This window comes from Mus caroli, unplaced genomic scaffold (assembly GCF_978045245.1).
Source record: "Mus caroli unplaced genomic scaffold, Mus_caroli_1 scaffold_20, whole genome shotgun sequence".
In the NCBI taxonomy this organism is placed as follows: domain Eukaryota; kingdom Metazoa; phylum Chordata; class Mammalia; order Rodentia; family Muridae; genus Mus; species Mus caroli.
The window spans coordinates 288707-304839 of record NW_028227275.1 but is presented as its reverse complement, the minus strand read 5'-3'; the positions used below and the strand labels follow the sequence as shown (position 1 = coordinate 304839).

The 16133-nt window shown below is 41.2% G+C and overlaps 1 protein-coding gene across 1 annotated transcript in view; it reads left to right on the top strand.

Moving 5' to 3' along the window:
* The window catches only part of Grk5 (G protein-coupled receptor kinase 5), a 194532-nt gene that overhangs the window by 82393 nt on the left and 96006 nt on the right, over nucleotides 1-16133 (top strand). The window contains exon 2 of the mRNA XM_021152022.3: nucleotides 6444-6539. Within this exon, the coding sequence (XP_021007681.1) occupies nucleotides 6444-6539 (96 nt within the window). The remainder of the gene's footprint in view (nucleotides 1-6443; nucleotides 6540-16133) is intronic.

Genomic DNA, 16133 nt, shown 5'->3' with positions numbered 1-16133 from the left:
CTAGGTCTCTATCAGCAGTATTCCTGACACCCAGGGTCCTGGCCTTGAACTTGTGGCACAATCCTGCCCCAGCCTCCCAAGCTACTGGGACTACAGGTGCGCGCCACCACGCCCGGCCGTATCAGCAGTATTCCAAAAAGGAGGATGAGCAGATGGCTTTGGTGGCTCCCATGCCCCCTCGAGTCACACCTGCCATCACTGGTACCTTTGTTCTAACTTGCTTGCATGACCTCCTTTCCATTCATGGTGATGGGACCTATCAGACTGTTGCAGACTCCAGGCAAGAGTATGATGCTTGGCCTCAAGAGAGAAGAAGAGCCAGCCAGTCAGATTTCCTCAGGGACATTATAACCAGCAAGGAAGATAGAAAGCTGGTGAAAGGTCGTGAGAACTCTGTGGATTTAATAGTGGCCAGTTATCATGTGATGCAAGGCAGACAAGACACAGACAAATGGGATAGTTGTCATGGCAAATCAGAGCCTTGATCACCAAATTTTGGAAGTGGGGGGATTATTTTCAGTAGACATGTTCAAACTCCTGTGTGTTTCTATAGATCCTATTTAGAAGTAGACAGGGTGATGAGAAATCAGAGAACAAGAAAGTTTCTAAGAAGTGCAAGCACTTATCCCATATCCCTGGTGCTGCTCAAGAACTTTGTATCAGACTCATAGGCTCCTAATCCCTCTGAGTTCAGCATTGGAAACGTCCTTGGACTGCTGCTTCAACAAGTGCTGTAGTAACAACAGAAGAGCAAGAAGAAAGCTTTCCGCAAAGCTTTCTCCAGCTTCCCCTTTCACTCATTTCTTAAAAGAGGAAATGAGCATCAGTCTTATAGTGTCACTTGAGCCTTTGCTCAAGTTGTGACACAAACTCTGATGACTTGAGAGTCTTTCCTTTCTGTGACTCTATTTTTTCATCTGCAAAATGGATTCAATAACTAGGATCTATCTATCACTAGGGTTATATGAAGAGTAAAAGAGGATACCGTGATCCCTGGCCCTGAGTGTGTAAGAAACACCACATATCTTTAACTTCTAAATTAAATAGCTGATTTTGGTGGCACAATCATTCAGGAGGCAGAATGAAGCCCATCTATCTCTTTAATTTCTTTAAATTCTTTAATCTCTTTAAATTCAAGGCCAACCCACAGAGAGTTCCAGGCACCCCAGGGTTACATAGTAAGGCTCTGTCTAAAAGGCAATAAAAGTAAAAGAGACATAAAGGCTAACTGTTATTACTTGGCAAGTCCTGTATAATATTCACTGCTGAGGCATACTTTCCCATGGAAGGGTTCTTGATTTTGTTGGTTCCCTCCTTCCTCCTACCATTCCCTAATCAGAGGAAGAGGAGATGATTACTTGGTGGCTAAGAAAGCAAAACCAAGAAGGTGGCATTTGATAAAAAGTGCTTCCAGAAACTGTACCATGAAGAACCTGGCAGGACACTGAGGCTCCTGGGTCCAGAAACACACATACTTTCTTAGTGTGCCCCCTCTCAGGCTTTGCCCCTGTACTCCTTCCCATTCAAGCGTAAGGCCTATCCTCTTGGTCCTTTGTGGCTTTCTTTCTTTAGAGCCATAAACAAGCATAGTTCAGCTGGCACCTCAGCCCTACATCTTGTCCCTTTCTTATTCTGTAGTGGGAGCCATCCTGCCCATCTCTAGGCCATCCTCCTTCTGAGGCTACCCATTTCCATGCTTCCTCTCTAGCTCTGACCACTACTCTCTGGTGTTTCATCGAGCTTTAATGCTTGGAATGAACTGTAATCTTCATAGTGACAGAGACTGGGTTGTCTTTACAGGCTGTAAGGCTACAGTGGAGAAGCCAATAAAGACAGAGACTCAAGGCTGCTTGCATCCTTAGATGACTATGAGCTAGTGCTTGCAGTTGTGATAGTGTTGGTTTGGTGAACTTCTCTCACAGGATTTTGATCTGTGAGTGAGACTCAAGGTACAGCTAGTACAGAGGCCTACAGTAGAAGAGAGGTTGTCATTAATTCCACAAGCAATCATTTCTTTTCCTGCTAAGTAGCCATGAAGAAAGCTTGCAGTTAACAAGTATTGTGCTAACCACATCATTGTCTCCCTTTACCCCTTTAAGGAGGCTGAGTGCCAGATAGGGCTCTGCTTTTCAAAGGCATTATGAAAAGTGGCTGTTGGAACTGTACTAAGAGTCCAGGTGTGACTTTGGCAGATAGAGGGGTAGGAAAGGTAAAGAGTAGAGCCTGAAAGAAATATGTGCCTCAGATAAAGCACACATTCACATCTAATCAGCATACGCTGAGTATTTACCATGGGCTGAGAGAGAATGGCAGAAAATGCAAGACCAGGTATCTTAGGGTTTCATTGCTGTGAAGAGACACTATGACTGTGGCAACTCTTATAAGGACAGCATTTAATTGGGGCTGACTTACAGGTTCTCAAGTTCAGGTTATTATCATCAAGGTGGGAGCATGGCAGCATCCAGGAAGGCATAGTGCAGGAGGAGCTGAGAGTGCTACATCTTCATCCAAAGGCCTCTAGGAGAAGACTGGCTTCTAAGCAGCTAGGATGAGGTTCTTAAAGCCCATGCCCACAGTGAAATACTTCCTCCACCAAGGCCATATCTCCAAACCATCACACTAGGTCTCTACTACTATATGTCTACCATCAGTAATGGCAAGCTCACCAATTTCTTAAAACACTTTTTATACACTGTGAGTACAGGTCTGACTGTTAGTGGTCATTCACATGCAGTTCTCAAATGAGTCAATGGAAATGTGCTGAGATGAATGATCATAAGCTGATATGTATGTTCAAGAGACAGACTGAGCAACCAACTAAAGCTCTGTTGAACCATGTGGATAAGGTGAAAAACAGATATCCTTTAGCTGACCAGGTCAGGATAGTGATACAAGCTGAGACTGGAAGCAAGGGTGAAGAACATTAAGAAAAGTAGGAAGGGGGTATTCCTGGCAGAGCAGTGAGTGCAAAGGCTCTGAAAGCAGTGGTCCAGAGAGAAATAAAGTGAGGCAGAAGATGATCAGGATTGAATGTGACCAAGGAAAATGATCTGAGCCTCTGGGTTCCCAGGTGGTTAAGCCTGGGGAAATAACTAGTTGTTACTGCTGGGTCCTGACTGGGCCCTTCGAGGCAGAGAGGTAGGATACAGGGTTCTAGCCCCTTGTAAGCCTGACAACCCACTTAAGTAGGACAGCAGGCCTAGGGGCAACTGTGGCCAGGATGATGGAAGAATTTGTGCAGTAGCAGGATTGGGCATAGCTTGTCTATATCTCAAGATACAGAGAAATAAGCTAGGTGGTGGTGGTGTGCATCTTTAATCCCAGAATTTGGGAGGTAGAGGCAATCTGATTTTTGTGAGTTCAAGGACAGCATACTCTACAGAGCTGAGTTCCAGGATAGCCAGGACTTATATAGCCTAGAGAAATCTTGTCTCAAAAAACCCAAACCAACCAGTCAATGAAACAAACAAACAAAACAGACCAAAATAAAAAAATCCAAAAATCAAGTTCTATTGAAACAATAAAGGATGTTAACACTTTCAGTCATTAAATATGTAATTTAGGGGGCTGGAGAGATGGCTCAGTGGTTAAGGTCACTGACTGGCTCTTCTGAAGGTCCCGAGTTCAAATCCCGGCAATCACATGGTAGCTCACAACCATCCATAATGAGATCTGATGCCCTCTTCTGGGGTGTCTGAAGACAGCTACAGTGTACTTACATATAATAAATAAATAAATAAATCTTTTTAAAAAATGTATAAATATGTAATTTAACCCAACAGACTACTTGGCCTGTTTGTCTGGAAGTGGCGACCTTTAAAACATTAGGTATTGTTACAGTCTGCCTGAGTTATAGAAGAATCATTTATTATGGGATCCTTAGCAGAACTAAAGGGCCAGATGTAGGTGTGGAGGTCATTTTGTGGGGGAGAGAACACCCCTGTCCAAAGTATTCTGTATCGTTTTCCTGTGGTTGCTGTAAATATTACCATAAACAAGTGGATTGAAGCAACACATACTATTTTGTGGATCAAAACTCTTGCATATTTATTAACTTACAGTTCTTTATGCTGGGAGTCTGACCCCTGTCTCACTGAATTGAAAACAAAGTGTGAAGAAAGGCTTCTTCTGGGTGCTCTAGAAGAGAATCTGCTCTCTAGTCCTTGCCAGCTTCTACAGGCCTTCTCCATTCCTTGGCTTGTGGTCCTTTACCTCTTCATAGCTCACAGGGGCCAGACAGACTTTTCTCACTTTTTTTTTTTTTCTTACTCGGATCTGATGTTTCTGCCTCCCTTTATCCCACTGAACCTTTTATTGGTTGTTTTTGGGTTGTTGAGACCTGTCAAAAACAACATAAGGAAGGAAAGATTTATTTTGCTTCATGGTTTCAGTGTTCAGACCCTTTGAAGATAGCTGAGAGAACATGGTGGAATAGAGAACTTGAATCACAAAAACCAGAAAGCAGAGAAAAGAGGAAACTGATACTTAGGTGGCTTTATTGTTTTTCATTTTTCTTTACTTCCAGGCCCATGTAACCATGCCACCTCTTCAATGTAAGACTTTTCACTTCAAGTAATAAATTTGGAAATACTTTCATAGAAACATTCAAAAGTACACCTTACCAGTCTTCTTGGTGATTTTAAATATAGTGAAATTGACATAACTAGCCACTATAGACCTATCTTGGTAATTCAAGAAAATGTTTCTATTGTTGTCTATAATTCTGTCTTTAACCTTATCCCCCTCTGTATAATTTAACATATTCACAGATTCCCAGGATTAGGACATCTTTGGGTAGCATTATTCTGTTTTACACAATCTATCAGCCTTATTCCGGAAGCTGAATCCTTGTGTCTGAGAATTGAGCGTGCGTGTGTGTGTGTGTGTGTGTGTGTGTGTGTGTATGTGTGTGTGTATGCATACATGTATGCACATGCACATATTTGGTTCAGGGCATGTAATTGTCTTAATCTAAATCCCAGAAGATGTCATACAGACCCTAAGAGAATACAAATGCCAGCCCAGGGTACTATACCCAGCAAAACTCTCAATTACCATAGACCGAGAAAACAAGATATTCCATGACAAAACCAAATTTACACAATATCTTTTCACAAATCCAGCCCTACAAAGGATAATAGATGGAAAACACCAACACAAGGAGTGAAACTACACCCTAGAAAAAGCAAGAAAGTAATCTTTCAACAAACTCACACAAACATAATTCCACCTCTAACAAGAATAGCAGGAAATAATCACTTTTTCTTAATATCTCTTAATATGAAAATTAATATTACCAACATATCCTAATCAATTGAAATTCAAAAATATGAGGAATTAGAAATTTGTTGGCTGTCATCCAGTGGTCTCTCTAATATAGTAATTGGAGAAATAGGTCCAATATTGTACAATCCATATATACTTTCTGCTTGTTTGTATGTAATAGTGTCTCGCTGTATACCACATAATGGTCTTAAAATCATGCTTCTCCTATCTCAGCCTCTCTATTAGTAGGATTGTTTATTTGATGTATTTGCACTATACTATGGTTTTCAGAACAGCTTACATATTTGAAAATTATTTATACAGCTAAAAGAAACGTAGACACTTAATTTGGAAGGTGGCTTGGAAGAGAACAACAGAGTGAGACTGAATGTTTTGCTTGATATTTATAATTATTGTATCAATTTTGAAGGAGAGAACCTGATAAGTTACTCTTTTGCTGAGATGAATGCTTTTCAAAATCATCACAGCCAATAAACCAGAATCTTACCCTCACCTAATGTCTGTGCCACCCTCCAAGTAGAACCATTGTTCATTGAAACAGTTGATGAATGACTTCATGAATAGACCATCTTAATACAACACCATTTCTTAAATGAATGCAACCTGGACCCTGTGGGCTGAGAATGATGACAATCACTCAAGTCAAATAGTTTTGACCATAGCAGGAAATCTTTATCCAAATAATTGTGCCTACAATTCATTCCTTGGCGCAACAGAACTGTCAACTCTTAGCTTAGCTACTATGGAGGTAAAATCCTTTGGTGATGTGAGGGACATTGAAGTACAGCCTTATTACAATGAACTCCAATGTCTAAAAATTGTTATTTTGGGTTTGTACCAGAGTAAGAGCCAAGATTTTAAAGCTCTACTAAAAACAAAACAAAACAAAACAAAACAAACAAACAAACAAACAAACAAAAGACTTTATCTATTTATGTTCATTTAATAACATGTTCACCATTTTTATGATTGGTATAAAAATATATATTGTGTTGAATATAATTTTAAAAATACCCTAAAAAAAAAAAAAACAAACAAAAAACCAAAAACCAAAACCTAAAGCCCAGAAGCTGTGGAGAGGCTCATGGGGTGGGTGGAATGCAAGTTCTGAAGCTTTGGGCAGCACCAACATCAGTGGCATTTTTCCATCTCTGCAGGGGGTGGAGGAAAGCGCAAAGGGAAAAGCAAGAAGTGGAAGGAAATCCTGAAGTTTCCTCACATCAGCCAGTGTGAAGACCTCCGAAGGACCATAGGTAAGGAGCACATTAGCTGTCAAGGCCTCTGTAAACTAGGCCAATACAATTTAACTAAGCAGATACAGAAATTCTGGCTCCATCTGACATCTTTGCTAATAGGCCTGAAGGTACAACCAGCATTTGATCACTATTTTGTGTGTGCCAGGACAAACTTTCCTTCTTAGGTATCCTTTGAGGTAGGTGCTGTTATTTAATTACATAAGGAGAAACTGAAGCACAATGGCTCTTTAACTGGCCCCCATTATCCCAGATTAAGTTAGAGCAGAGAAGATGAACCAGGGCCAGCTGGAGTCTCCAGAGAACAGAGTCTCCTATAGTTTGTGTTGTTTCAATCCACTTAGTTTATGGTAATTTTTATAGTAACCATAGGAAAATGTACAGGATACTTTGGGCAGGTTACAGGAGTCCTGATTTTCCTGGATCCCATACATCCTGCTCTTGGGAGACAACTCTGTTTTAGGCTCATTGTCCCTCTCACTTGGGAGCCTGGCATTCATGGTGGAGCTAGTAGCCAATTGACTCAGCCTAGTTGTCTTTATCTAGCCCCGGCATGGCCACCTTCAACAACAATAGCCTTTGCTTAGCTCCTTTGGGGACATAGCAACCACACCAAATGAGTCTGACAAACATAGCATATTCCTTCCAGATTAAAGAAGTCTGCATATTTTGTTGTATTGGGTTCATGTGCTTTTTAAGAGTGTAAAAACATACAAATATGAAATTCAGGTACTTCTGGTTCCAAACAAGAGGGAGTAGATGCAGTGTTCTTTATCTTTTTCATCAAGGGCAGTTGAAAACTCCAGGAAGCATAGAAGATTTTGGAATGTAGAGAGTAGGCAGATAAGTGAGGCCGTTGAGATATAAAGAATAAAAGATTTTCCTTTTTGCTCCTGTTATGTCCCTGATAGGGTGTTGGCAGAGGAGGACAAAACCTAATATGTTATTGCAAATTGACAAAGGACCCTTACTTCTTCACCAGGAAAAAAAAATTAAAAGAACCAACCTGTACTTTCTAGAAAGGAACAGATAGAACTGGAGAGTTGGCTTAGTGGTTAAGAGCACTGGCTACTCTTTCAGAGGATTCAGGTTTGATTCCCAGAACCCATATGGTAGGTTATAACCATTTGTAACTCTAGTTCCAGAAAACTCAATGCCCTCTGCTAGCTGCCTTAAATACCAGGCACATACATTGTAGATAGAGCTCATAAAATAAATAATTAAAAAGGAAATGTTGAGAAAGAGGCAGACAGTGCATCTGGGAAGCTGTGGACACAGTGCAGACCTGCTTCTTTGGCTCACACCTGCAATGACAAACCTACTTCCAGACCTTGACCCACATAGCCTCTATCTCAGTCAGTGTAGACCACTATTGCAAATAACATGGATCAGGTGGCTTGAACAGTAGATGTTCACTTTTATTTGTTTCTAGATGTTCAAGATGAAGGATCATTTCTACTTTATAGATGGTTTTCTTAGTAGAAGAAAACACAGTTTCTCATTCCTCTTCATGCCAGGGCTCTGACCCTATTCATAGTGCTCCCTTCCTAATCCATTGTGTTAGGTTTCAGCATGTGTACCTTGATTTGGATGTAGACATTCAGTTCATTAGCAGTCTGGTCCTAAATTCAAAGGTCAGCATCCCTTCTTATTTATTTCTGTTCTCTAAAGGACTTCTTTTCCTTTGAGGGTAACTGTTCTTACCCAGACTCCAGCTGTACCCAAATTTCATCCAAGTTTAGGGGCTCAGATACCTTCATTATACTCTTCTTTCCTACAGGGCTTCCTGCTTATCCTTCACCTTCTTAGGGCAGAGGGTATTTCTGTTCATTTCTGACTTGAAGATCTGGGAACACGAGATTATGCTCTTGAAGTCTCATGGACTCTCACCCAACAGCTCCAGCCCAGTTTAAGTGCTTTCACAAGTCTCTTGGTAGAGCCTATAACCATGAGTATGAAAACCAGGCCTCCCGTTTGAAAATGACTCTCGGTTCTCTGAGAGAGTGTTGAAAAGCCTCTGTGTGTTGATGCAGTGGGGAAGACGCTGGAAAAAACAAGAAGGCCCATGTAAGCAGAGGGTCTGTCGCATATGGGCCTGGGCCAGGAGTTGGGCCTTTTGCCTGTTTATAGTCTGTCGCTGTGGTGTTTGCCCAGCAGCTGCTGGGGTCCTGCTGGAAGGCTTTCTTACATAAAAATCCCATTTCTTTTCTAGACCAATACACAAACCAAACAGTGGCAAACACCAAGTTTGTTTTTCTTGTGGACACATGAGCTCATTTTCTGAAGCTTCCTGGGAAGGTGTCCCAGGACAGGCACTGAAAAGGGCCAACTAGGCAGTGTGGGGTGGTGCAGTGGGAAGGCTGTCCATGAGAGAAAGGAGTCAAGCTGACAAAGACCCTGAGATGCTGCCTCCTTAGAATCATTTAGAACAGTGGTTACTAAAAGCCACAGACTTCTCCTGCCTTCAGCATTGCCTTGGGCAGCCACAGATCCTCTCTACCCAGCCCCCCAGATGACGTTAGAAACTAACAATTATTCCTCTGTTGCACCCCCGCCCCACATTCATTTTTCTACCCTGCTTGGAATGAACCTCTAACTCTGACCTGTGGGTGGTAGGTCATGGGTAACAAAAAGCTTTGGCTAGGGTGAAGCCTGAGGACCCCTTTTCAGAATAATACTTTTTTCATATGCAAAATAGAATAACAGTTACCAAGGAAACCAGTTCTTTTCATATACAGTTACTAAATACTTTTACAATGTAAAATTTAGAAATGTATGTGCTTTTTTATTAATGCTTGAAATAACAAGGTCTAACAGTTGATTAATAGCTATTGTGTATTTGCATCTGTGATGAGCATAACTGGTATTTTTGGATATCTGCAGCAATTACAATATGAGTAGATTTGCAGATTCTGTTGGTAAAATGTCCCAGGCACTGCTAATATCACTGTGGGCATTGTATACTTTTGTGGTCAAAGGAAGTGTGAATTTTTGGTAGACCTTGGTGAAAGGCTAGATGATATCTTTTTCATAGGAGAACATAGTCCCTTGGCATCATAGTCTCTACCTTGCCTTCTGCAGTCCATCCTCAGTGACCTTGGGTCACTCCCTCCTCCATTCACAGATGCTCTGGACACTTTATTGTCCTGTGTTTTCTCAAGCTTGCTTTCAGCTCTGGAGCCTTCGCCCTAGCTATTCCCTCTACCTACACTTTGTTTTGCCAGAGGACTTTAAGGTCCCAGACTAAACATCACCTCTAACAGGGAGCCATCTAAAGAAGAGTCTGCTATAATTATGTTCTTTCATGTAGAGCTGTTTATTGAATGGTCTCTGTTCATAACCCCATTTTGAAGTCATCTTCATTTGTTCATTTACTTGTATATTTTGTTTTTTTTGTCTTCTCTACTGGACCAACTGTTCTGGGTTAGAAGTGGCTGTATTTTACCTCTTTACTCCTGAAGTACTGCTTGCCACATAATAGATCTTATAAATTACTGGCTGGATGAAGATTGACACAAAATATTTTAAATTAGTACTCTTTTTAAAAAAAAGTTAGGATGTATTTGCTGTGAGTAAATTTAACTTTAGCTAATCTTTAAACTTGAAAGTATCTAATTTAACACTTTTCCTACTCTTATTCTCAAAGATTAGGAATATTAGCATGGTGATATGCACCAAACTATGGTCTTTTGTACACTGTTTAGGAAGGTAGGCCTGGGCTCTGGATCAGCCCATGACCCTGTAAAGCTGCAACTTGAGTACTTAACACAGTGATGTTAGCTTTGTAGAGAGTCCCTAACTCAAGGAACTGGGAGCATATTATATAAAACTCCTTTTCCAATTTATAATTAGTGGGCAGGGTCCTAGGGCTGATTGACCCACCCAGGACAGTATAATCCATTGGTTTTTGAACTATAACTTTCCATTAACTAGTACCATCAGCAAACATCGGGCCCTGTGCTCCAACTAGTACTAGATCATGGAGACTCGTTATTCCCTCCAAGGAACAGATGTTTCCATCTTTCTCTTTATTGTGTCTTGTTTGTTGTGCATTGCACACTTATCTACTTAGTCAGTAATACTTATTTTGTGTTTGCTATGTGCCACCCACCAGGTCACAACCCACCAGGCAAAACATATTCTTGTTCCTCTGAAGCGTGATCATGGCTGAGCACAAGACAATGACTAACACAGAGATGTGATACCTGACAAAACATTTTATGATAGTGAGGGACCAGTTGTTGAGATCTAGAATAGTGGCATACAGTTCCACCCATTAGAACATTCCTGGAAGAAGTAGCATCATTCTTAACCTCCCATAACATTGTTATGTGAGTTTTTTTCAAGGACCTCAACCACCGCACTTTCTCTCCATTTGAATCTTTACTGCGTTACAGTGAGGTGGATGGAGAAAAGAACAGATGGGAGGAAGTATGGATGGGTTGATGGACAGGTGAAGTGGCCGGCTGTATCTTACTCTCTTGGCCTAGACACAAGAAAAGTGATTGGCAGTAATAAGTATTAGGACAGGGATTCCTTCCTGTTTGCATCTGCTTTTCATGTGAGCCCCAGACATGAGCTAAGAGATTGCAGTCACAGCTGCATGAGAGATAAGGATAGGGCTCAATTCCAGTTGTATTAGTTAATAGGCTAATTGTTCATGTAAATTTGTTAGAGGACCCAAATCAAAGTTCTTTGAACGTCCAAAGCTTGAAAGACTGAAAACGTCATCTTAAAAGATTGTTGAGGACTGCAAATATTTCTCAGTGAAGCAGATGGTTCTGTTTGGGCAAAAGTGTGGCATTTTTATTTATTTAGCTCAGGATCATTTCATACTTTATTCTTTTATTTAACAAAAGTAAACAAGGACTTGAGTGAAAGGGCTGACTGTTTCACCATTTGGCAGTATTTCTGAAGGAAGTATCCAAAAGCTATATAATAAATCAAAGCCTTCTCTAACCCCAGCAGGAGTGGCACTTGTAAGGAGGCTATCGAAATAAAATGGCTACTGTGCTTCGTGTGTCACCATGTGCCCCAGCACTCATGGGCAGGAAGGCTGGGAGAAATGGAGTTGCTCTGTGGAGATAGCCACAAACCAAAGTATTAACTTTTCTCAGGAGCAGCAGTGCTTAGCTGGTGATGTTCCCAGATTCACTATCAGGAAAACCCCAAACCGTACTGACTACTTTGAATTAGCCGTTATTAATTCAACAAGTAGGTTCAGTGTCCCAGGGACTGGAATTACCTGAGCCCTCCTTTTCATGGACTACCTTCTCCCATCCATAAGTCCCCATGTTTCTACCTCCTATCAACATATATACAATATACCACACAAGACTGGAAAACATCATACCCTTCCTGTCCAGACCCCTTTTCTGGCTAGGAGGTTTTCTTAAACCTGAGCACTGAGTCTGGCACATGGGGTCTGAATTTTATTTGTAAAAGAAGGCATGCAATTGTTATTATTACAAACTAAGTATGAACAGACTTGATAGCACACAATTACAATCTCAGAATTCAAACAGTAGAGGCTGTAGAGGATTGCCACAAGTTTGAGGCTAGACTGGGCTATGCATTGAGACACTGTTAGAACAAAACAAAAGAAAACAACACAACTTGGGGCTGAAAAGATGGCTTAGTGGTTAAGAGCACTGGCTGCTAGGGTTCAATTATTAGCATCCATATGGCAGCTTCTCAACTGCCTGTAACTCCAGTTCAAGGAGATTTGATACCTTCTTCTGGCTTCCTTAGGTATCAGGCATGCACATGGTATACAGATATACATGCACACAAAACATTCATACATGTAAATAAGTTAATTAAAAATTTTTTAGAGCTGGGCATGGTGGCACACACCTTTAATCCCAGCACTCGGGAGGCAGAGGCAGGCGGATTTCTGAGTTTGAGGCCACCCTGGTCTAAAAAGTGAGTTCCAGGATATCCAAGGCTACACAAGAAACCCTGTCTCGAAAAACCAAATAAATAAATAAATAAATAAATAAATAAATAAATAAATAATAAAAATAAATAAATAAATAAATAAATAAAACAGAAAAAAAGAAAAGAAAAAAATACAACAAAAAAGCCAAAAGTCCCCTCAAAACCCCCAAAACACTCAGTGAATGAAGGCTGGTTTCCACAGTTACTATAGAGAATTTTTACTTTATTTCTTGGTGAGTTTGAGCTTCTAGAGGGGTCTGTAGGCCAGAGGGGACAATCACATGAGTGACCTAGTGCCTTTCAGACTGTCAGACTGGCAGTGAGCTCTTGATTTTATTACCACGGTAACCAAGTGTCTGTGGACGTCACTGCCAACCTTGGGGTGATAAGGGCACATCACATCTGTTATTCTACCACTTAACCGTGCTCTGATAAAGCACAGCATCTGCTTGTCCTTGGAGGGCAAGATAATTTTAGATGTGGTAGGTCTAGAGCATCAGGTGACATGTGTTACATGTGTGGATTAGCTCTAGGTTCCAGTCCTCCTTATTTTCTTCATTACAAGCTTAGTGCTCTTGAAGGAATAACCCGGGCTTTGCACTCACCAGATGCTTTGTGCAGTTGGTCAGTGGGTTTCTGCTTTGGCAATTTTTTTTTTAAGATTTATTTATTTTTTTTTCTGTTTAATTTTTTTTAATTATGTATTTTCCTGATTTACATTTCCAATGAGCTTTGGCAATTCTTGGGATAGGGTTCTGGCAGGGGTTTCTAGATGATTTAGACTTCAGGTTGTCAGAGGCTACTCTGTACAAAGTGTGTGGGATTCTTGCCAGGTATCTACCTGACCAGGCCCTAGTTACTTTCTATACTTGTGTTTCTGTATAAAACTTTATTTCAGAGCTAAAACTAAAACCAAATTTGAAACTCCACTGTTCACAATTTCTAGAAAACATATAGACAAGGGACTTGATAAGGCAACTCCAAGGGAAACTTCTCTCACTGTATCAGTTTGCCAGAGATGCTGCAACAAAACACACGGCTCAGCTTCAAAGACAGCACTTATTGTCTCACGGTTCTGAAGGCTGGGAATTCAATTTCAAGGTGTTATCAGAGCTGAATCCTCCCTATAAACATTCCCTCCCAGCTTCTGGCAGTTCGAGGACTTTTGTGCTGCCTGGTAAATGTATCTCCCATCTCTGCTTCTTCATATGAATAGATTTGTGTGTTCAAGTCTCCCTTTTCTATAAATGTGCCAGTTCTTTTGGCTTAAGATCTATCCTAATGATTCTAATTAAAGTTCATTACTCCTATAAAAACCCTACTTCCAAGTAGGGGCATATCTTGGGTTACTAGAGGCTAGGACTCCAAACTAACTTCTTAAAAAGGCTCAATTGAACCCACACCATACCTTATCTTGGGTCCCATGGGGGTTCAAGGAAGAGAGTTTGAAAGATCTTGGTTCTGTAGCTTTGAAGTGACACCTTCCTTCCTCTTACAGGCTCAAGCTGATGTGTCCTCACTGTCCATAGGAATGTCTGTGGGAGGATTATTTTCCTAGCCATGTTGTATGGTCTTTCCCAGTTCATTTTGTTGTTTTAATGATACAACTCATAGATTACTTTTGGCAAAAACATTAAACTCACCACTCGGGTCATACCATAGTTGAGGGTATTTTTGTTTTGTTTTTTGGATTTTATTTTATTTCATTTTATTTTATTTTTTGAGGCAGGGTTTGTCTGTGTAACCCTAGCTGTTCTAGAATTTGATCTGTAGACCATGCTGTTTTTGAACTCAGAGATCTACCTGTCTCTGCCTCTCAAGTGCTAAGATCAAAGGTGTGCACCACCACTGCCCGGCTCATAGTTAAGACTTTTAAGTAATATCTTCTGTCATTTTCCTTGTTGCTTCTCCTACACACAGTTTGGTTCTCTTATTTCTCCATTGTAGTGTTTGAGAGTGAACCATGGGCTTCCTGAATGAATGTTGCTACCAAGCTACACCTGCACATATTCCCTCAGTGTATTTCTTTTTTCATTTCTTGCCCCTTTTGGGGGGGTACATATATTGTGCAGGTTGGGGTGTGTGTGTGTGTGTGTGTGTGTGTAAGTGCACATGTACCTGTGTATGCAGGCCAGAGGACATCCCATCCCACTTAGCAAGCCCAGAGATGATCTTGTCTTGCCCTTTCAATTCTTAGATTGTAAACATGTACCACCACCCTTGGCTTTCTATTTTTTAAAAACATTGGCTTTGGAGGAATCAAAGGTATGCTTACAAGGTAAGCTCTCTTCCATCAATCTACTCGCTCATTTATTGTTTTTTCTTACATGATATAAAAGTATTTTCCCTGTCATTAAAACCTTTTCCATATGTCATATTTCTTAGGTGTCTATAGAACATGTTGATGAACAAAGCATAGTGTCTATGTTCTCACTGTGGCCCTTCTGTAGGTGGGTGACTGCATCAGTGGAGTACTGGGAACTCACCTCTTACCCACAACCCAACATCAGCCCATATGTTCAGTCTTTTCCTCTCTTGAATGTATATCTTGTGTGTATGTTTTTCAGGTTATCTTGACCATAAGCCCTTGGCTGTAAAGCCCTGCAGAACTCTACCTCATGTTATACTTGGGCTTTCTGTGCATGCATGTGTGTGAGTGCATATGCATGCGTATGTATGTATGTGTGTGTGTGTATGTATGTATGTATGTATGTATGTATGTATGTATGGTGTGTGTGTGTGGGTTTGTGTCTTTGTGTGTGAGTCTGTCCATCAGGACATCTTTTGGTTTTTGTCTTTTGCATTTTTTGAGACAGGGTTTCTGGAACTCACTCTGTAGACCAGGCTGGCCTTGAATTCAGAAATCCGCCTGCCTCTGCTTCCCAAGTGCTGGGATTAAAGGCGTCGGCCACCAATGCCTGGCTTCTCTTCTTCCACCTTTGGGTACCAGGCTTGGTGATAAAGTACCCTTACTGGCTGAGCTATCTTGACCCCCACTCCCTACATTTTTGGCCATTATACTGTTGAGATGAAGTCTTTGACTTTCACTGTAGCCTTTTCAGCCTTCTTCCCAGTGTTGAGAAGCCACACTGATTTTATTTTCCCTTGCAGTACCTGGGATTCAACCGAAGGCCTGTGGATGCTAGGCAGGTACTGTAGTATTGAGCCACATCTCCTGTCCTCAGTGTTGTCTTTTTGAAGTCTAAAATACATTAAACTGTATCAGAGCATTCTGTACAGTATTCTCTTCTGCTGCTCTCACTTCCTCTGGAATGTTCTGTGTCCACTTTCACACTTGTATTGCAGACACTGTTAACCTGACCTGGGTTAGGGCCCAGGAGGCAGATAATATGTGAACAGCCTCTGTCCCTCCAACATCTACCCCCCCCAACCCCCCCATCTTCAGCAGTTAGCAGGCAAGAGAAGGGCCTTCTGTGTGTTTTAGGGCTCGGCCCTGAAAATGGGAAAAATGAGCTGGTTTATGCATCAACAGGGACCTCAGACCAACACCAAGGGCCAGCCGACCTGCAGTGGCCTGAGCATGTCAGCATTCTGCCCTATAAAGTGATGTTGGACCAACACTTTTAATGGTCTCTGCCCAGATTCTATTTATGGAATTTATTTCCCAGGGCTGTGTGTATGGCAATACCTTGG